Raw genomic sequence first — 21,793 nt, forward strand, 5'->3', positions numbered from 1 at the left:
CTACCCTTCCTCTTTGAGGTAGACTAAACACCTCCCCAAGAAGGAAGAAATAGGAAAATGTGATCACCCCCGAAAAAGCATGGACCAGAGTCTTAATGATGTAACAGAACAATGCGAAACATTGCCCATACATTATCCTCATAACCTGTGAGGTAGGAACTATTAATATCCCCATTTTACAGATGAGGAAAACAAGGCTCAAAAAAGTGAAATCACTTGCCCAAGCACTCACAGTTGGAGCACAGATTCAAGCCAAGGTTTCTTAGATTTCAGAATCCATTCTCTGAACCATTCCATGTAGTTCCTCCTCCCACTTCTGGTTTTGGGCGGGGCACATCCTAAAAGGACAAAAGGGCCTCCGGGACTACAAACTTGATCAAGACCTGGCAGTGTATGAACATATCTAAACATAATAAAGTGCTATCCTAGGGGAACAATGGCCTAGGAAATAGAGGAAGGGGTGGGTGAGAGGCAGGTGTTGGTCAAGTCCATTCAATACAGTTCAGAGAATGGGAGACCATGGGCCACAAAGCTGAGCCTCTGGCTGGCAGGTGCACATTGGATGTATCGTTCTGCAACTTGCTTTTTTGAATTCAAAGAAAAACAATATGTTTTTAAAATTGCTTGGAAAGCAGTGTGACTTTTGGAGCTGGATGTCCTGAGTTTAAATGCCTTGTGTATTTGTGTGATCCTAGGCACGTTATTTAATGTCTTGCTGCTTTAGTTACCCTGTGAGAAGAGTTAGAGAATCTTCTCAAGGACTATTATAAGGATTCAAAGGGTCAAAGTGTTGAGGCACTTGGAAGAGTTTCTGGAATGTCTTAACTCCTGGGCAGGTGAGTGTGGATATTGTTGTCTGTCCTGCTTAGGGCATAGCCTCTTTGCACAGTCTTCCACAGTGTGACTGTTCCCCTGTAGATGAGTATTAGATCATTTTCCACCTTTTGGTTATTACATGCAACCCTGTTGAAAATCTGTGTATCCTTTCTTGTGCACATTACATCCATTTGCGTCTTTCTCTAGGATAGATGCCAAGAAGAGGTATATCTGTGTCCTAGTGCACGTGCATGTTTTAGTTTTAATAAGTACTGCCAAATAGCCCTCTCCAAAGTGGCTGAACCGAGGTGCACCCATCAGCAGTGTGTGATGGTCTGCTTTTTACCAGGTTGAATCTGCCTTTTTAGAGAAACCCAACCTGTCTCTTGCTCATTAAGTCACGTCTGTTTTCAGAGCTCAGCTGACATCTCTGGCTGCTCCCCTCTTGGTGATTCCAGCTTTGAGTCCTCCAGCAGTTCCTTGCTATTGTTGTCCTTCCTGACTCTTATTTAATGCAGCCAAGTGCTTTTGGAATCCTGGGTAATAATGGCAGACAAAGCGCTGAATGGAATGTGGAATTGGAGGTGCTGAATGTGGCTTTTGTAAGGACACCTTGGCGTGATTTCAGCCTGAAATGGAGCACTTTGCACTCAGCCTAAATTGCCTCAATCCTACCTGGCGTGCTGGGTGTGTAGCCCAGACAGGCTGTTTCGCAGGAAGATACAGGCTGCCTTCCCTGGCTTTGGAAACAGGACACCAGCTCACTACGCAGGAATGGATTTAAACCTAGCATTGCGCTTCAAACACTTTCCTCTCAGATCTTAAGGATTTCCAAATGGCCTTTTCTAGTAACCTCAGGGAGGTAACTTCTCAACATAAAGAAAAGAGGCATCTATCTGATCACTTGGGACCTAAACTGACCATCATAAAATCCTTTTTATTTATTTACTATTATTGTTTTGGTGGTGTAATATTTGCAAAGCACAGCTTGAAAGATCCCCTAAAAATACAAATAAACATCTTAACAGCTCCCCAGAGACGATGGATTTAAAGCTACCTTATACTTTCCCATTGCTTCTGAAAGTTTGTCCCCCACCCGTCTTCACGATTTTTTTTCATTTGGTCAACTATCTGCCGGGGCAACTATTTGCTCAATTTGCTTTCTCTGCCTGGGGAAAGAAAAGATTTTGAAATAAATGTCTGCAGTGGTGCTGTGCACCAATGCTAATGAGATGGTGAGGCCGAGTGTTGGACACTAAGTGTTTGCATTAAAATGGAAATATGTAATCGATTTTTCAAAGAGGGTCTCCCGTTCACTTTTAAAATACACTTCACAGGACGAAAACAAAATGAAAAACATCACTGTCTTTAAGTAATATTGGCTGAGACAGCAACTTCTGGGGAGCTAAGTGTAGAGATAATTGTTTCCAATAATGCATCGGTACGCCATTGTCTTTGTTATAATAAACAGAGAGGATTTATTTCTTAGCAAGGTGTGACGTTATTATCATTTCAGATACTTTTTCTCATGGTGGCAATTCCTCAGTAAAGTAATGCTTCCTCTTCAGGTGACAAATTTCTTAAGAGCTGGTGTTTCAAAATGAATAAAGTTGAAGTTCTATTCATTATTCGCTTGGTCATTGCTAGATGGTTTGAAAAAAAGTGGATGACATACTGGTGTTTTGGGGTCTGAGAGATGTGAGTTGGCATCCAAGTTCTGCCATTTACTAGCTGTATGGCTTAGGGGCCCTTTGAATCTCCAAGTCCACATCAAAAGTGCTGCCCAGGCTGAAAGAAGTGCTGAGTTACCAGAAAATGTGGAGAAAAAAACCCATTTCAGGTAATAATTCCAAGTATCTTCCTATTATGGGGATGACTATTAATAATAAGATCAACTCATATTTCTTGAGTGCTTATTACGTGCCAAGCACTGTTTAAGATCTTTGTTTGCATTGGAGTGCCTGGGTGGCTCAGTCAGTTAAGCATCCAACTTGGGCTCAGGTCATGATCTCACAGTTCATGAGTTTGAGCCCCGCATTGGGCTCTATGCTGACAGCTCAGAGCCTGGAGCCTGCTTCCGATTCTGTGTCTCTCTCTCTGCCCTCTCCCTGCTCATTCTCTCTCTATATATCTGTCTCTGTCTCTGTCTCTCTCAAAAATAAATAGACATTAAAAATTTTTTAAAAATCTTTATTTGCATCAACAATGTTATTCTCCTAATAACTTTATTAGGTAAGTACTATTATTAAGTAGGTGCTAGTATTCTCATAGTTTTAAAGATATTGGTTAATTCATTCAACAAAAATTTACTGAATGTGTTTGTGTTTCTCGGTAAAATGGGGCTAGTTGATTTATCCATGATATATTTATTGGTTAACTACTGTGTACCAGGCAATGTGCTACCTTCCAGAGCTGCATTGGTGAGTGGAATAGCCATGGTCCTTGCATTCATGGAAGTTAAGAGCCCACAGGGAGGCAGACCACCATCAAATAATCTCAGAACTCGGTAAATTGTTACAAAGTGAAGAAAATGTAGAGGACAGGACGTGCTCCAGTGAGCACATCCAGCAAAGCAATCTACTCTAGACTTGGGGAAGAGACCTGTGCTGTAATCTGAAGGAGGTGTTGGAATTAAGTGAGGAGAGAGAGGGATTGGGTGTGCTTCATACAGAGGGAACAACCCTTGCAGAGGCTAGGTTGTGGGAGGAACATGTTATATGAGTGAGCCTCCCCTTTACCCATTTCCATCTGTCTCTGTGGTCCTGGAAAGTGATAAGGATCAGGGCATTTTTCCAGCACTTGGCCAAGTTTTTAATTAAGTGGGTTGCTGTGCTTTGTTGGGGAAGAGGAAAGGTTTGCTATATAGCTGGGATCAAGACCATAAAAACCCTTGCTCTTGTTAGAAGACTTTTTCTTGGGGCCTTGCCAATCTTTCTATGCATCTCTAGAAACTGTGACACCTAAGTTAGAATGAAGAAACGAAACAACTGTGGATAAAGCCTAGAGAACCAATATGGCAGCCTATTGGCCACTGGTGACACAGAAAGCCTTGAAAGGAGTTGTCTCAACCTTTGTGGAACAGTCATGACACTGTTCAGGAATGCTTGAGACAGGACCACATGACCGTCTGACAGATGCCCTGGGATCTTATTGCGCCATATCAGACGTGGGCGGGAGCACCTCATAATTGCTGTTCCTCTCACAGGTGGCGAGTATGTATGCCCATGCTAATGAATTAAAGTCTGCCAAGCGTTTTAAACCTCCTGAAACAAAAATGGAACAGAAGTGTGAGATTCTGTAATTGTGATTGTTGCTGATACTCTGCTTCTCAGCAGAGCCGGAGAATATTCTTGTTAAAATGCCGTGTTCTGACAGTAAGATGAGGACTTGTGTTAGATGTTGCCAGTCACAGAGGCTTTTCTCAGCAGTGTGTGTTCTGTGTTGTGTGCGTGTGTGTGTGCACATGCACTTGTGCATACATAAGGGTAAACATTAGGCATAGGAACAAGGGAGAATTGATGTAATTTGTAGAAAGATCCTAGAAACTTCCCCTGGAGCCTATTTGAGAGGTCTCCTTTCACTGAGGAATAAACATGAAATTGCTTTACTTGTCCAAGTTATTACAATGAGCCAGTCTCTGTTACACCTCCCACCCACCTCCCACCTTCCTGTTACCTGGTAAGTCAGTTGGATTCCATAACTTTTCAGTCTCCTGGGGCCATTAAAAGAGCCTAGACACTAGGCCATTTTTCAATTCCAGTCTTAGGTTTCATTCAGAGCTTCCCTTTCTGTTTCCCGGCCTTGGCTGTATGTGGGCCTGCTCTCCCACTCCCCTGCACTCCACACTTTCTTGTTCCTTTTTCTGCTGGTGGAAATGAGAAGGAGAGAGAAGAGGACATTTGTTTTGTTTTGTTTTGTTTTGTTTTGTTTTGTTTTGTTTTGTTTAATAGGCTTTATTTTTTAGAGCATTTTTAAGTTCATAGGAAAATGAAGCAGAAAGTAAAGAGAGTCTCCATATTACTCCTGTCTCCATACCTGTGCATCCTCCCCTGCTATCCACATCCCTGGCCAGAGTGATATATTTGTTATAATCAATGAACCTACATTGACACATCATTATAAACCAAAGTCCATGGTTTACATTAGGGTGCACTCTTGGTGTTATACATGCTTTGGGCTTGGAAAAATGTATAACAACCTGTATCCACCATTTCAGTATCACAAGGACAGTTTCCCTGCCCTAAATATCCCCTCGTGCTCTGCCTATTCATCCCTCCCCCAACTCAACCCCTGGAAACTAGTGCTCTTCTTACTGTCTCCACAGTTTTGCCTTTTCCATAATGTCATACAGTTAGAATCATACAGCACGTAGCCTGGTCAAGTTGCCTTCTTTTACACTCTTAGTAACCATCAAGGTTCCTCTATGTCTTTTCATGGATCGATAGCTCAGTTCTATTTACCACTGAATAAATATTCCATCGTGTGGGTGAACCACAGTTTATTTTCCCATCCCCTACTGGAGGGCATCTTGGTTGCTTCTGGGTTTTTGCAGTTAATAAATAAAAGCTGCTGTAAACATCTGTGTGCAGTTTCTGTGTGGACATAAGTGTTGGACTCATTTTGGTAACTATCAAGGAGCGTGTTTGTTGCATTGTATGGCAAGAGTACATTTAGCTTCCTAAGAAGCTGCCAAACTGCTTCCCAAAGTGGCTGTGCTATTTTGCATCCCCACCAACAATGAATGAGAGTTCCTGTTGCACATCTTCCCTGGCGTTTGGTGTTGTCAGTCTTTTGGATTTTTGCTCTTCTGATAGGTGTGTAATGATCCTTCATTGTTAGGGCATTTTTTGAGACGTGTTCTTGGTGAGCTCACTGTCCTCGCCTCTGTTCATTCTAACTGCTGTATCCACATAGAAGCATCCCCACACTAGGGACTGGGGCTAGCCTCTTTCTGTTGGTCATCTCCATTTGTTTGGCTCATGGTCCGTGGATTCCGTGCAGATAGATGGAAGCCCCAGCAGACCTTCCTGGCAACAGATTCCATGTTTATTTATATGGTATTTTTGCTTTTGTTCCTCCTGGGCCTCGAGAGCTTCGAAATCCAGATTTATATTTATGTTAATTTCTTGGCTGAGAATTTCTGTGTCACGTGGGAAGTATAAAACCCAGACACTCATGCCATGGTGCATGGATGCTTGGGTTTGCAATTTCTTACCAGAGACGTTTTCCCCATTGTAGTAGATGCACCGCCCTGTATCCCTTTTATCCACCAGAGTTTTTCTTTACTTGCAGACATTCCCTAGTGCACTGCTGGCAGGTTTTTATCCCAATTGCCTTTCTTCTTCTCTGCCTAAGACCTTGTCTGGCTGGGCTCTAGAATAACCTATAAGCGCAAGAGAGGTTAACGTTCTCAGAGTAACCTCAATGATTGGGGGACATGAGTTGGTGGACAAGTGTGTCATCCCCTATTTTCTGTGGGATAATTTCTGACATGTCTTCTACAGTCTTTCAGAGGTCTCCAGCTGGACCAAGCCTCAGTTTCCCCCAGTAGTAATGTGCTTCTTATGCAACTGTTACTGGCTTTTCTCCTTTTTCTATCTTACTTCTACTTCTTCTTTTATGCTTTCTGGGATCACCTCTTCAATAAACTGCTTGATCCCAGATCCTTGTTTCAGGATCTGCTTTGGAGGAGCTCAGGCTAGGAGGCCATCAAGAGCCCAGGCAGATAGCACATTTGTCTATAGGGTTCCTGGGCTGCTGGGAAGGTTCTCTGCTGTCTTTGAGAGTATGTCTTTATGGAGGAGTCTCACACCCAGCTCTCCTCCTTGCAGAGGCCCCAGACCATGTCTCCTGTCACCCTGGTGACACTAGAATGCCAGCCCCCACCTCTCAGGGCCTGTGTTCTGTGTCTGATACCTCCTGGTGGCCCTACTCTCATCTGGAGCTTACTCCTAGAGTGTCTAGTTTTCGCTTCTGACCTCTCGGGATGTCTTTTATTTAATTTTGAGTCTGGCTCTGTATGATTTTTTTTCCCCTAATACCATGTTTGTGGCACAGGGATTGTCCACACCAATCAATACACCATGTTGCTGGAAGTTGTAATCTTTCAATCAACAACATGATCAGACACTTCTATTCGTTGGGGTTATGACAGTGAAAAAGCAGAAGTCTCTGCCCTCTTGGGGCTCACATTCCAATGGAGGGAGACAAATTATAAATCGTTAAATATGGTCAGGTGGTGGTTGGTGTTACAGAGAAAAATAAAACAGAGCAAGATGGGATGGAGTGGTAGGAGAAGATGGGGATTGGTGAAGGGCTGCCATCTTACATAGGGTGGCCAGTGGAGTCCTCACTCATAGGTATGATGGAGCAGTAGGAGAAGATAGGGATTGGTAAGGGGGTGCCGCCTACATAGGGTGGCCAGTGGAGCCCTCAATAGAAGAAGGAACTACCTGGCTTTCTGGAGGAAGAGCATTCCAGGCAGGGGCAATACCAAGTACACAGACTGTAAGGCAGGAGTAGGGGGCCCTGGGTGGCTCAGTATGGTTGAGCACCCAACTTCAACTCAGGTCATGTTCTCGCGGTTCATGGGTTTGAGCCCCGCATTGGGCTCTATGCTAACAGCTCAGAGCCTGGAGCCTATGTCTCCCTCTCTCTCTGCTCCTCCGCCTGCTCGCACTCTGTATCTCTTTCTCTCTCAAAAATAAATAAACATTAAAAAACTAAAAAAAAAAAAAAGGCAGGAGTATGTGTGGCATGTTACAGGTCAGTAGGGAGGCCAGAGTGGCTGGATGGAATGAGGGATGGGGAGCTGGAGAAAGTGAGGACAGAAGGTAACTGGGGTCAGATCCTGTCAGAATGTGGGGGCACCTGGGTGGCTCAGTCGAGTAAGCATCTGACTCTTGATTTTGATATCAGGGCTGTGGGATCAAACTCCATGTTGGGCTCAGCACTGACAGCATAGAGCCTGCTTGGGATTCTCTCTCTCTCTCTCTCTCTCTCTCTCTCTCTCTCTGCCCCTTCCCTACTTGCCTACACATGCCATCTCTCTCTCTCTCTCTCCCTCAAAATAAATAAATATTAAAAAAAAGAATGTGGGGAGGACTTTGGTTTGTGAGTCAGATGGGGGGATATAAGCAGATGTTTCTTTTAAGAGGATTCCTCTGGCTGCTGTATTAGAAATAGAATTTCGAGAAGCAAAGGTAGATCAGTGAGGCCAGTTGGGAGCCCGTTGCAATAATCTGGGTGAGGGGTGGTGGTGGCTCAGATCTACTCAACACTGAGGTGTTGGGAAGTGCCAGACTCTGTAAAAATCTTGAAAGGTAAATTGATGATGGATAAGATGTGGGATGTGATGAAAAGAGAGGAGTTAGGGTTGACTCCAAGGTTTCTGGTATGAGCAATTAAATGGATAAAGTTGGCATTTGTTGAGGTGGAAGGGCCGGTTTGGGAGAGGGAATTGGGGGTTCATTACTGGACGTGTTAAATCTGACGTGTTCATAGGCATACAAGTGAAGATGACAAGTAGGCAGTTGGTCATATGACTGTGGAACTCAGAGGAGAAGCCATGTAGCTCACAGATTAGTGGGGGATACTGACAGGTAGATAGGCAGTCTGTTCCAAAGCAACATGTAAGTGTGGTCATATAGTGAGTACAGTGGACTGTAGTTGTCCAAAGAAGGAGTTCAGATTGGTGGTGTTGGGCCATGCTATTGGAGTGCTTGATTTTTAAGCTGTGACCTGAAGATTAAGTAGAACAAGCCAAGTGAAAATAGGGGAAGAACATATTTTAGGCAAAGGGAACAAACAACCTATGCAAGTGCCCTGAGGGATGAGGGAGCATGTTGCCACCTTGGAACTGAAAGTAGGTCCATCTCACTCAAAGAAAATGGTGGTCATGGGGAAGGGTGGAGACAGACACCTGGAATAGTCAGATCATGCTGGACCTTAGAAGCCATGTGAAGGAGTTTGGACTACTTCATGAGCATACAAGGGTCTCATTGAAAATTTTCAGACAGGGTGCTGTTGTGGTCAGGTTTAACAGATGCTTCTCCCCTAGAGAGACCTTCCCCCAGAAACATTTTGAGCTAAGTTCTGCAAGAACATCTCCCTTAGGCCACCCAACCTGCCTTCTTGTCCATCCCCATCAGCTTCATTCCCACTGTCATCAGGCATGACATATTTAAATAGGTCAGGTCAGGCAGAGAAGCTTCATAGGGACTTTGTCTTCTAATGACCGAGCCCAGACTCAGGGGGAAATAATCTGCATGGACAGCCTGACTTCTTGCACTGAACAGAGAGCACCCAGGGGAAAGGCAGACTGGGTGCTTCCCAGGGCAATATGAACAGAGTGGGTTTCTTTCTATTGTGACCCATGAGTTTTCTCAAAAAACCTCAGGCATTGATGGGTAAGACTGATAAAAATCTGAGGGTCCAGTTTGATGCTGATGAAGGTGATTTTTACCCTGGACAGCTCTTTTTCCCTAAGTCCCTAGCTTATGCCAAATACTGGAGCATTTGGGCATTTAAAATGCATGTGTATGCCATTTTTGGAAACATCCTTGGACAGTGTCCCTGAGGCCTTTGAAGTAGGATAAATCCATATGCTATAGATTGGGAGCAATTGACTGAGCCTCTGAAGACCTGAGTTCATATCTAAGCTTTAATTTCTTTACTTTTTAAGTGAATGGGTTGAGTTTGACAACTCAGATGAAATGTATAAATTCCTTGAAGAATATAACATATCAAAATGAACAGGAGTAGAAATAGAAAATCTAAATAGCCCTGTATCTATTTAAGAAATTGAACTCACAATTTCAGTTGTGACCTTGACTTCCCTCCCCTACAGCTACAGGCCCATTTTATCAAATATTTAAGGATGACATAATGCTAAGACTATACAAACTCTTTAAGAGAATAAAGAAGAGAATTTGTTTCCCACTTGTATCATTGGGCCAGCATAACTCTGATAAGAAAATCTGATGACACTATAAAGAAAGAAAATAATAGACCAATATCTTTCATTAACATAGACACAAAATTCTTTAGCAAAATATTATCAAATAGAATTCGGTAGTACATAAAAAGGAAGACTTGAGATCAGAACCATGGGCATGTTGCATTCCACTCTCCCATATCAAATCCTTGGCAAACATCACTAATTGATCTCTTTTCCAGCTGAATCATTCTGACCCTGCCTCTTCATACAGCTACTACCAATCAGTTAAAGTTGGCATGTGAGAAGAAATCTATTTTACATCAGTGAATTTAATGGATCCTACAAATATAAGGCTGAGATACTATAGTTTTGTTATCATCTTAAAATTTTGAGGTTTTTTTAAAAAATGTTTATTTATTTTGTGAGAGAGGTGGGGGAGGGGTAGAGAGAGAGGGAGACATAGAATCCAAAGGAAGCTTCAGGATCTGAGCTGTCAGCACAGAGCCCAAAGTAGGGCTCAAACTCACGAACCGTGAGATCATGACCTGAGCCGAAGTCAGTCGTTTAACCAACTGAGCCACCCAGGCATCCCTGATTTTGAGGTTGTTTTACAGGCATTTTCCTCAGTGTGGGATGATATACTCCAAACTGGACATGAACAAACAAGGGTCAGTTGTTTTGAGCAATCCATACAAAGGAAGAAGTCATAAAATATTAAATGCCTGGAAGGACCATAACCTTGTTTGTTCTCATTTACTGCTGTATCATCAGCCCCCAAGGACAAAGTCTAGTATACAATAACATCCAAGACTGTTTGTTGAATGAATGAATGAATGAATGAATTCTGAGGGAAGCAGCTAAGTGATTTTATCTTCATAGAGTTGTTATGGCTACCGCCATTGAATCAAGGATAACCAGTCAGAAATGATGAGATATAAAACTGTTGAATGAATGATTGAATTCTGAGGGAAGCAGACAAGTGGTTCTATTTTTATAGAGTTGTTATGGTTACTGCCATTTAGTCAAGGATAAGAAGCCACAAATGATGAAGCCAAGGATTGGGGTCCAAGTCAAAGGCTGCAATGTAAGGGTTGAATGTATGTATTCTGATGATTCTTATATGAATAACTTCAGCCTCGTCTCTCCTCTGAGTCACGGACATGTATATCCAGCTACCTTCTTGATATGTTTACCTGGCTGCTTCAAAGACAACTTAAGCTAATGTTCTGTTATAGAGTGTATTGTCTTCCTGCTCCTCTGCCCCTAAACCTAGTTCTTCTCCAGTGTTTCCTATTTCAGTGAACACCATGACCATCCATCTGGTTATACAGGCTAGAAATTTAGAAGACAATCTGAATACCTTTCCCTCCTTCATATCTCACATCCTAATTAGCTCTCAGATATATTCATTTTTTTTCTCTGTCTTCCCCACCATCCCCTTTGTGGATCCCTCACCATCTCTCACCTGGACGATGATAACAGTCAGCTTACAAGTCTACCTGGGTCACCTCTATGCCCCGTCGATGCCGTCCTCTACATTGCAGTTTGAGTGAACTATTCAAAATGCAAAGTGGATAATTCATTCCCTGCTGAAAACCTGTTGGTGGCTTCTTACTACTCATAAGAGAAAAACAAAATTCTCTGAAATGGTCTACATACAAAGCCCTGGATAATCTGGTCTCTGATGTCCTTGTAAGCTACATCATACACCACTCACCCTTACATTCTATGTGTTCATCCCACTGACCTTTCAGTTCCTCCAACAAAATGCTCCTTTCTATGTCTATGCCTATAACTCCCTCCCCCTCTTTATCTAGTTAACTCCTACACATCCTTCAGAATTCTTGTCACTTTGTGGGAAAGACTCCCCTAATCTCTCTCAGAGAATAAACTCTCAGAGAATTTGTTCCATTCTATCATTTATCTTAGTTTGTCATGAAACACTCATTAGTGTGATTATTTGATTAATGTCTGCCTCTCCAAGTGGACTATACAATCCATTTGAGCAGGAATTGTATTTATGTTTACTTCTGTTTTATCCCCAGGGACTAGCACAGTATCTGGCACTCAATAGATGTTCAATAAATCTCTGATGAAGATGAATGAATGAATGAGTGAATGAATGAATAGAAGAGCCTAGTTGCCTCTTGTGGTAGGTTAGGGTTTATCAATCTCAGCACTATTGACAGTTGGGGTGGGATAATTCTTTGTTCTGGGGGACTTTCCTATGCACTGTGGAATGTGTAGCAACATTCTTGGCCTCTGTGAACTAAATGCCAGTAGCATCTTCTCTATTGTGATGCCAAAAATGCCCCCAGGCATTGTCAAATGTTCCCTGGGGAACAACATTGAGAACTATGGTGTTAGATTATATTAAGCATTTAAAATATTTGCTTGGCATTTGGGGCTATATAATTCCTTGTTGTCCTGTGCATTGTAAGATGTTTGGCAATATCTCTGGCCACTACCCACGAGATGCTAGAATCCTTCTCTAGTTGATAGACCTGTCTCTACATCCCTTTCTTGTGGTCCTTCCAGTGGGATGAGTACCCTCCCTGCCCTACTGATGTCATACATGGCTGTGTGACTTTCTTTGGCCAATGGAATTTCAGCAGATGTGAATGTCATGCCTGAGAAGAAATTTTTAGATCCAACAGTAATTCCACTTGCTCTTTTCCTTCTAACTCATGACTGAGGATGGGACTGCCATTCATTTGGGTCTGGAATAAAGAAGATATTGGCAGAGCTAAAACCAATTTGCAGATGACGTGTATATCAGCAACAAATGAATGTCTGTTATTGTAAGCCATTTTGGAATTGTTTGTGATGACAGCATTACTTAGTGAAAGCTGGATGTTAAAACTCTGAAGTGGTTTGGCCGAAAGGGCTCATTATTGGATGGTAATTGATCCAGTTGTGTTCTCTGTTTTAGGATATATGAAGGGTAGGTGAACAAAAGAAAGATCACTTAGGTTCAGACTTTTGATGTATTTATTCAGGTTCCTAATGAGGCTTCAGGAGTTCTGGACCCAGCATAATTGCTGAGATAATTTTATCTTATTTTGCACATCTTTGTGTATCGTTTCAATAATCTCTGCTAGCAGACCTAACTCATGCTCTTTTTCTCTGCAACCCGAAGCAGCACCCTAAAGGAAGAGTGTAAGCACTATTTTGGCAGGGACAAAATCTGTTTTATTCACGGAGATATAACCCCGGCATCAGTATGCTGTTGACTGGAATAGGTACTCCTTCAGTGTTGGTTGAGTGACTGAATGACCAGTAGGGACTGCAAATACTCCATGTGTTCTCCTATGTTTCCCACCCTTCCTTCCTTGCAGTTAGGCTGTGGCCAATGGCCTATGAACATAAGCAACATGTCCCTTCTGGTCTGAGAAAGTTAAGAAGGGGTGTAGGTTCTCCATTCTCCATCTCTTTCATTTGCAGGGCAGGAGGCAAAGAACTTTGAGAAGGCAGAGTTGTAGATGCAAACATCTCAGGACCTTGCTGCACCACTGCAGGGGAACTTCTCAGGGAGAGCTCAGGACCCATATTCAAATTCTCATGAATGAGAAATAAACTTTGTTGTCTTAATCCAGCCATTCTCAACCAGGAGTGCTTTTGTCCCTAAGCGTACATTTGGCAATTTCTGGAAATAGTAGGGAAATGTTACTGGGATCTAGTGGGTGGGGACCAGAGATGCTGCTGAACATCCTATAATGCACTGGATAACTAAGAATTATTTAGCTCAAAGTATCAATATGCCACTGAGATCTTGGATTTATTGTTAGTGTAGCATAGAAGCTCCTTTCTTCACTAATAAAAGGAATAATTGAAATATTTTATACATCTTGCTTCTTAAACTAGCAGGATCTCAGTATTTTCCTTAAAGCTGGTGCCTTCAAGAACTCAATGAAGGAATTGTAAGTGAGTTGAATAAATTAAATAACTCCACGAAGAGCCAGGACATTTTCTATGTGGAAGCAGATGAGTGGAAGAAACCACAAAGTCCAAATGTAGAGAGTTAGTGCCATCTGACTGTTAAGAGTAGAGCTTGTCCAGGGGCGCCTGGGTGGCTCAGTCACTTGAGCGTCCAAGTTCAGCTCAGGTAATGATCTCACAGTTTGTGAGTTTGAGCCCGGCGTCGGGCTCTGTGCTGACAGCTCAGGGCCTGGAGCCTACTTCAGATTCTGTGTCTCTCCATCTCTTGGCCCCTCCCCTGGTCATGCTCCGTGTCTCTCTGTGTCTCAATAATAAATAAACATTAAAATAAGTTTTTTTTAAATAAAAAAAAGAGTAGAGCTTGTCCATCAACCAAATCTGGCCCTCTGCCTATTTGTGTAAATAAAGTTTTATTGGAACACAGCCTTGTACATTTGTTTATGCACTATCTATGACTGCTTTTGCACTGCAAGGACACAGGTGAGTAATTGCAATGGAGATGGTGTGGTCTACAAAACCTACACTGTTTGCTATTTGGTCCTTTACAGATAAAGTTTGCTGATTCCTTTTAAGAGCAGGGGTTTGAGTCTGAGCTCCAATACTTACTAGCTGTGTGAACTTGAGAAAGTCATGTCACCTCTCTGAGTTTTAAGTTTTCATCAGTCAGATGGAGAGAGTAATAAGACCTGTCTCATATGGTTGTTTAAGGACTTAATGAGCTCAGATGCTTTGCACATTTCCTGGCACATGGAATATGCTTAATCAATGATAGCTGTTATTAATGAGTTCGTACTATGAACAGTGAATAATAATACTAAAACAAAACCACCTTTTGTGCCTTGGGCAGAAGTAGATACTTCCCTCAGGCCTGGCAGTAAGTTTTCTTCCTTCATCACAGACGTTCTGGCAGCCCATAAGGAAACGTGTTTATCTTGAAAGCACCTGGCAGAGACGGCACGGATGGAGCTGAGCTGGTGGAAAGACCCCATTTCTCAAACCCAGCTTTCTACATGGAATTATTCAAAGGGAACCCTTATCAAGCAGCCTTCCAGCTCCGGTGCCATCCATCTTCTAAAGGTAATTCAATAGCCCTTGGTAGCTGATGATTTATGGGGCGGGTGGCTGCGGGGAGGTTGCTTTTTGTATTACAGCCTGTTTTTTATCAATGACCAGCAACCCGCTGTCTGGGGCCAGAAGCAACAGGCTCTTTGTTTAATCCTATTAATAAGGTCTTGGTTATAGCCAGCTCTGGGCCAGCAGAGGGCCACTGGCCACTGGGCAGATGAAGGATTTGGATCATTCTGAATTGAAAACACCAATTCTTAAAGTAAGACTCCTGTAGTAGAGCTCTGTCTCCTCTACAAAGCTGCTTCAAGCCTCCGAACCTCATTTGATTAATGCTATAGTCCTGGGAGGGAGAGATTGTCATTCTTGCTTTACAGATGAGATGTTGAAACTGGGAGGTGGTTACTCATCTTGTGCCTGGATTAAGAACACCAAGACAAGTGCCACTATCCTAACAGGATGCATGTGTCCCTGATGAGGAAGCCTGGGGTATGAGCTGACCCCAATGTACTAGTCCTAGTGTTTGTGTCATTACCGCCTGATTCTGAACATGAGAGTAGAAATTCTCATTCATATTTTCATTCTTAGGACCTGGTACCAAACCTGGCACATAGTAAGTGCTTAATAAATATATTTAAAGACTGGAATGGTGGCCAGGCCTTTGCATGTATGTTTCCTCTTCCTGAAACACTCTCCTCATCCTCTTTGCCAATGAACTCCCACTTGTCTTTAAGGTCACATCTTATATCTCATCCTGTGCCAGTTGGTGTCAAATCAAGACAAAGAAATTATATTCATTAATGTTACTGAGAGAATTTAAGAGGGAGTTGGTTAAGTACTTACTGAAACAGAGAAAAAGTAAAAAGGGTACCTTGTGTGTAACCAAAGTGCATTAGTTAGTCACTGCCACATAACAGAGTAGCCCATAACTTAGTAACTGAAAACAACCGTTCGTTATCTCCTCTTTTCTGTGAGTCAGGAATCTAGGCATGGCTGAGCTTCATCTCCTGCCTCAAGGTTTCTCCCAAGACACCAGTAAATGTGGCAGCTCAGGCTGAGGTCTCATCCAAAGGCATGGCTGGAAATATGTGTTCATGGTTGTTGGCAGGATTCAGTTCCTCATGGACTATTGGGCCGATGCCTTCAGCTTATCTGTGCCTCTTGGCTGGAGACCTCCCTCAGTTTCTTGCCACGTGGGCCTCTCCGTAAGGCAGCTCACAACTTGGCAGCTGGCTTCATCAGAACAAGTGAACAAGACAGAACACTCACGTTGGAGGTCACAATCTCATTATTTAATCTCTCAAGTGACATTCCATCACCTCTGCTGTTTTTTTTAAAATTAATTTACTTATTTTGAGAGAGAGAGAGAGAGAAAGGGAAGGAGAGAGGCAGAGAGAGAGAATATAGGGGAGGGGCAGAGAGAGAGGAAGAAAGAGAGAATCCCAAGCAGGCCCCTCACTGTCAGCATGGAGCCCAATGTGGGGGTCGAACTCACAAACCGTGAGATCATGACCTGAGCCAAAGTTGGACTCTTAACCAAATGAACCACCCAAGTGCCCCCAGCTGCTTCTATTTTCTCATATAAGTGAGCCACTGAGTCCATCCTGCACTCCTGGGGAAGGGATCACACAACAATATGAATACCAGCAGCAGTGCCACAGGCTGCCCGTCACAGGCTCATACCCACAGGGCTGGGGGGACAAAGGGAAGAGGTTGGGGCTTTAGAATCTAGATATTTGGAGGAGGGTTCCCCATGGGGTCTGAGAGGGTGGCCCTGTCCAGCTGATTCTGGTGACTCTGATGGGACACAGTGAAGCTGTTTCCAGGAGTGCAAGAAAAAAAAAAAAAAAGGACATGAGAGCTAGCTGCTGTTTCTGGAACCAACCAATACTGCTCAGGTTTGGGAAAAATCACTGGCGCCAACAGCAATGGGGATATAGACTGGATGGATGGAAGGAACGGTCCCTTTTTCCTCTGTAATGGGTCGAATCCCCGCCCCCTCCCATTCCTATGATGAAATCCTAGCCTCTGGGACCACAGACCATGACCTTATTTGGAAATAGGGTCATTGCAGACATAATTAGTTAAGATGAAGTCATACTGAAGTAGGATGGGCCCTTCATCCAATATGGCGGGTATCCTTATAAAAAGAGGCAATTTGAACACAAATACAGTCACACAGTCCATGAGAACACGAAGGCAGAGATTCCTTCTACAAGCCAAGGAATGACAATGATTGCCAGCAAACCACCAGAAGCTAGGAGAGAGGCATGGAGCAGATTTTCCTTCACAGCCTTCAGAAGGGACCACCCCTGCTGACACCTTGATCTTGGACTTGTAGCAACCACATGCGTGACACAATGTTTGTATGCTGGTCAGGCTGCCTGTGGTACTTTCATGGTACTTGGTTCCGAGTAGCCCGTGGAAACTACCGCAGCTTCCTTCAGCCTTGCTGTCTCCTCTGGCACCGTCCATCTTGCAGGGCCCACTAAGGTTGCAGGTGGCAAAGCTGGGTTGTAGTTGCAGCCCACGTGGCTGAGGGAAGGCTGGGTGTGAAGCTGGGTGATGGGAATGGCCAGCACACACCTCTTTGGCAGGGCGAGCTTTCAGTGACCCCACCACACAAGCTCCAGCTGGTGTCCCACCCTCCGTGTGTCCCCTCGGTCCTCCGTACTACCTTCTGTCATAGAACTTACCACTCGCTTGTGGGAACTCTGTCCGTATCATCCTCTAGACCATGAACTTCGTAAGGGCAGGCACTCTGTTCTGTGTTCTCCACCATTTCACCTGTGCCACTATGGACAGCTATCCTATCATACATATAATCTCATTTAATCCTGAAAATAACCTGGAAGTGCAGATATTTTCATCCCTACTTTGCTTCTGAGAACACCAGAGATCAAAGAGCTAAAATGGCAAAGCCAGGGCTTGATTCTCCTTTATACTCTCCTACTCCACTCCCCTCTACCCAGAGTTTTAAAGCTACTATGCGTTAAAGATTTACAGTGTACCAGGAACTGGGTTAAATGCTCTCTGCCTATCTTCCTCTGTCTCCATATTTATATTAGCTACATTACCATTTAATCCTCATTTCATAGAGTAAGTAGTGCTGATGGAGAGCTAGAAACCAAACAGAATATTCCAGTTAAACCCATTTCCACTGTGCAGCCAGACAGCTGAAAATCAACCAGTGTCCCTCCACTAAGAGCAGATTAATAGGTTGTTGATACATCTAATGGTTTGTTTAATTGATGGCTTTTGCCATTATTAGGGGAGAGTTTAGAGGGGTTTTTATGATTATAAGACCTACATCAATTAGCCCTGGAAACAAGAATGTAAATATAAAATGTTATTTGTTCTGTTGCCAAGCAAAATAAGCACCTATACTGGGAGCCAGAGATTTAAGAATTTATTCAGCAAATATTGGAGCATGTATTATGTGTTTGGCACTGTTCTTGCAGCTGTGTAGGATGTAACAGTGTAAGATGCATTTCCTGTCCCCAGGGACCTTGCCATGTAGTTAAGGAAAGGAGATATGCACACATCAGATGTTAATTAACAAAACAAGGCCGTAGGGGTAAAGAGCAAATTAATGGAATGGACAATAGGAAAATAGTGCTTATGGAAATTCAGAGGAGGGAGTGATAATGATGATGGTGATGAAGAAACTTGCCACCATTTTCTTGAGCATCCATTGCATTCCAGGCACAGTGCGAAGTGTTTGTGTGCATTAGCATTTTACAGGTGAGGAAGCGGAGGCTTGAAGAAGTTGAATGACTTGCACGAGGTCACATAGCCAGTGAGGGATGCGATGAGAATTTGATCTTGGGTTATCTTACACAGGAAGGAGCTCTTAACTATATTGAGAGAGTGGATCTTACTCTGTATGCCCACAGAAAGCAGTTACTTCATGAAGGGCTGGGGAATTTTATGCAAATCTTAAAGAGTTGGTGACTTTTAAACTGGGTTTTGAAGCATGAATAAGAGTTTGGTAGTTGGAGAAAGAGAGAAGACATTCCAGGCAGAAGGAACAACTTATGCAGAATAAGTAGGTATGTTCCTTATTTTATTGCCTCTGCCTCTAGCTATGCTTGCCACACCTTTTTTTTTTTTTTTTTTGGCAGTGGCCACTATAAGTCATGCTCGGTCTCTAATGCTTCTTCCTTCTGGGAAGGGTTTGGAGTTTCAGAACACTTATCCTTTGACTCTGCTGGCACTGAGGCTTGGTTCTTTGGGAGAGAGAAGCTTCTGTGATTCTACAGCAGATCCAGATATCATCAGTTATTTGGAGCACTTGGAAGAAAAGGTGGTGGGACATCCTTTCTCTTCTCAGCACACATACCTATTAGAAACGTTAGGAACATGTTGAGTGAACAATCCTTGGGAGGGCTCAAGTGCTTATTGCCAATTTAAAAAAGGCATTCTGAGAGAAAACTAACACAGATGGAAATAAATTGAATTTTCTGCCCTAGGAGATCTTAAGCAATGAAACCCATGTAATTGACCACCGGTTTTCAGAGGAGGGTGGATCTGAGAAGTGCGAAGGTAGGGTGAGGGAAGAGGAGGAGTTCAGAAAAACATTTAAAAATGTAGGAAAAGATCGTTTTGTAGAGTGAGGGGTGCAATCCCCTGGAAGATCTGTGTTCCTTCCATGAGGCCAGAAGAAATGTGTTTAGGATGCCACACATAATAATGTCTGAGGGCTTCAGTTTTCTCATCTGTTAAATGGAAGTAATGGCACTGAACCTTTGAAATCCTACAAGGCAACCTTTGAAATCCTACAGAAAGGGCTTCCCGCATTGTCTGGCACATCATAGGAGCTCAACAAGTTAGTTATTATTAATGATAGTATTGTGCTAGGGAGTGAAGTGTAAGGTTGATATCTTAGGATGGGTTCTCTAGAAGCAGAATATGACACAGGGGTTCTCATGCATGTGATCTATTGAGTTCTCAGAAGCAAGGGAGTGGGGAAGGAAGGAAAGGATAGGAGGAGGATGTGGTTCTATTTGGAGACTAGCTACAGTCTGATCCCACAGAAAGCTCTCAGGTATGAACTATGCTGCAGAATTGATCCCATCTCAAGGCAAAGGGGGTGAGCTTTTTTTGACCACTGTGTCAGGTACTCATTGTTTATAGGATGACCTGGGGGAGGGAATGTACCTAAAGTGGGCTTTCTGGGTGAGGTGGCTCCTGTCTGAGAGAAGATCCTCCCTAGGGCAGCTATGAGCATGGCGGCCAATAAGCCTCTGGGGATGGATGATGCATTGAGCTAGTAAAGGGCATCAGGGTTGGGTGCCCCCAGTGGTCTCCATTTCAGTTGTCAGGGTGAAGGATGTGGAATGGAAACTCTGGATAAAGTGGGTATGTCAAGAACCTTTTTATGTAGTGTGAGGGCAAACCTCTGGATACAAAGATGCAAGGCAGACCCAACTTGATGTAACCCCAGGTATTTCCAACTAATTCCTCATGGAGATCAACACAATTTCTAGAATCCCAGCTTTGCACCAGCGCCTATCTTAATTATGCTGCTATTCAAAGATAGGGTGTTTGCTCTTCTCATCTGTGAGCCTTCAGAGTCAACTGAGGAGATGATGATATCTCCAGGACAGAAATTATGTTTGTATCCCCCATGGTGCCAAGTATGGTGCTTTGTATACAGTTGATACTCAGAAAGTAAAGCTGATCGAAGAGCATCTCTCCCAGGCATTCTTGGGGATCCCAAGCTGCTGACTTTTTTGGGGGTGATTAAAAAAGTGCCTCCAGTTACAAAAGTCCAGACTTCTTGTTTTGGCATTTAAGGCTCCCACACCTTCTTGATCTGGCCTTCATGATTATTGCCAATGACCCTCTTACCTACCTTCATAAGCCTCATGCTGTTGTCCAGTCATTTCCAACCGCTTCTTATTTCCTCATGCAATGGTATCATCATCTACCCAGTGGTCCAGGCTGAAATCCTAGGAGTAGTTTTTTATTCCTTTTTCCCTGATCCCTAACCATCAAATCTATGAGCATGTCTGGTTTATTCTACTGTCAAAATAAGCCCCAATCTGGCCACTGCGCATCCTTTCCTTTGCTACCATCCTTGTCCGGTCTCTACATCATCCCTCATCCAGGTTACAACATCTTACTCGTTGGTCTTTCTCCCTATCCCGAGTCTTGCTTACCAAAGCAGATTGTGTCTAGCATAGTACCTAGCATATAATGGGCTCTCAGTAAATATTTGTTAAATGAATGAAAGGAGAGGGAATCATGAGGTTCCCTTTTGACATAAAAATTTTTTTTCAAAGGGGAGACTGGGTGGCTCAGTCGGTTGAGCATCCAACTTGGGCTCAGGTCACGATCTCACAGTTCGTGAGTTCGAGCCCCGCGTCGGGCTCTGTGCTGACAGCTCGGAGCCTGGAGCCTGCTTCAGATTCTGTGTCTCCCTCTCTCTCTGCCCCTTCCCCGTTCATGCTCTGTCTCTCTCTGTTTCTCAAAAATGAATAAACGTTAAAAAAAAACTTTTAATAAAATAAAAAATTAAATTAAAAAAATTTTTTTTCATGGATTCCCAAAATAACAGTTGCTATTTTAGCATATTTTGCTTGAGAAATCATTTGTTGACCAGGTGCATCTATGAATTCAGTAATACTTTTGAATAAATAGATCTAAAGACTTAAAAAGTAGTACTAGGAGTGAGACATTGGCAAATGGGCTTGAAAATTGGCAGATACCTTGCAATACCTCTGGATCCCTCTAGGAGGCAGTGGCTTACAGGTTGGAATTTACTGTGTACTCTGGTAAAAGTAGGTCTTTGCTTATTTCTACAGCATGACTTATTCTGGGATTCTGTTTCCACCCCTTTGCCTCTGTTCTTGCTGTGTCCTCCACTTGGATTGGCCTTTTGAATCTACCTCAAACTCTAAGTTTACAAAGCCATTCCATCTTTAAAGTCTCAGCCCAAATGTCAACTCCTTTGAAGCTTTTCTTGATTTCGCCCAAGTGAGAAGGTATCTTGCCCTCCTTGCCGAGCTCCCATTGAGCTTTATCTGTATT

General features: G+C 43.2%; 1 protein-coding gene across 2 annotated transcripts in view; it reads left to right on the forward strand.

The window, feature by feature from the left end:
* SRRM4 (serine/arginine repetitive matrix 4) overlaps window positions 1–21,793 on the forward strand; it is a 474,160-nt gene that overhangs the window by 188,021 nt on the left and 264,346 nt on the right. For both annotated transcript variants that reach the window (XM_045042073.1, XM_045042072.1), the window contains one exon: window positions 14,592–14,770. In XM_045042073.1, the coding sequence (XP_044898008.1) occupies window positions 14,654–14,770 (117 nt within the window). In that variant the 5' untranslated portion in view covers window positions 14,592–14,653. The remainder of the gene's footprint in view (window positions 1–14,591; window positions 14,771–21,793) is intronic.

This window comes from Felis catus, chromosome D3 (genome assembly GCF_018350175.1).
Source record: "Felis catus isolate Fca126 chromosome D3, F.catus_Fca126_mat1.0, whole genome shotgun sequence".
NCBI classification, from domain to species: Eukaryota; Metazoa; Chordata; class Mammalia; order Carnivora; family Felidae; genus Felis; species Felis catus.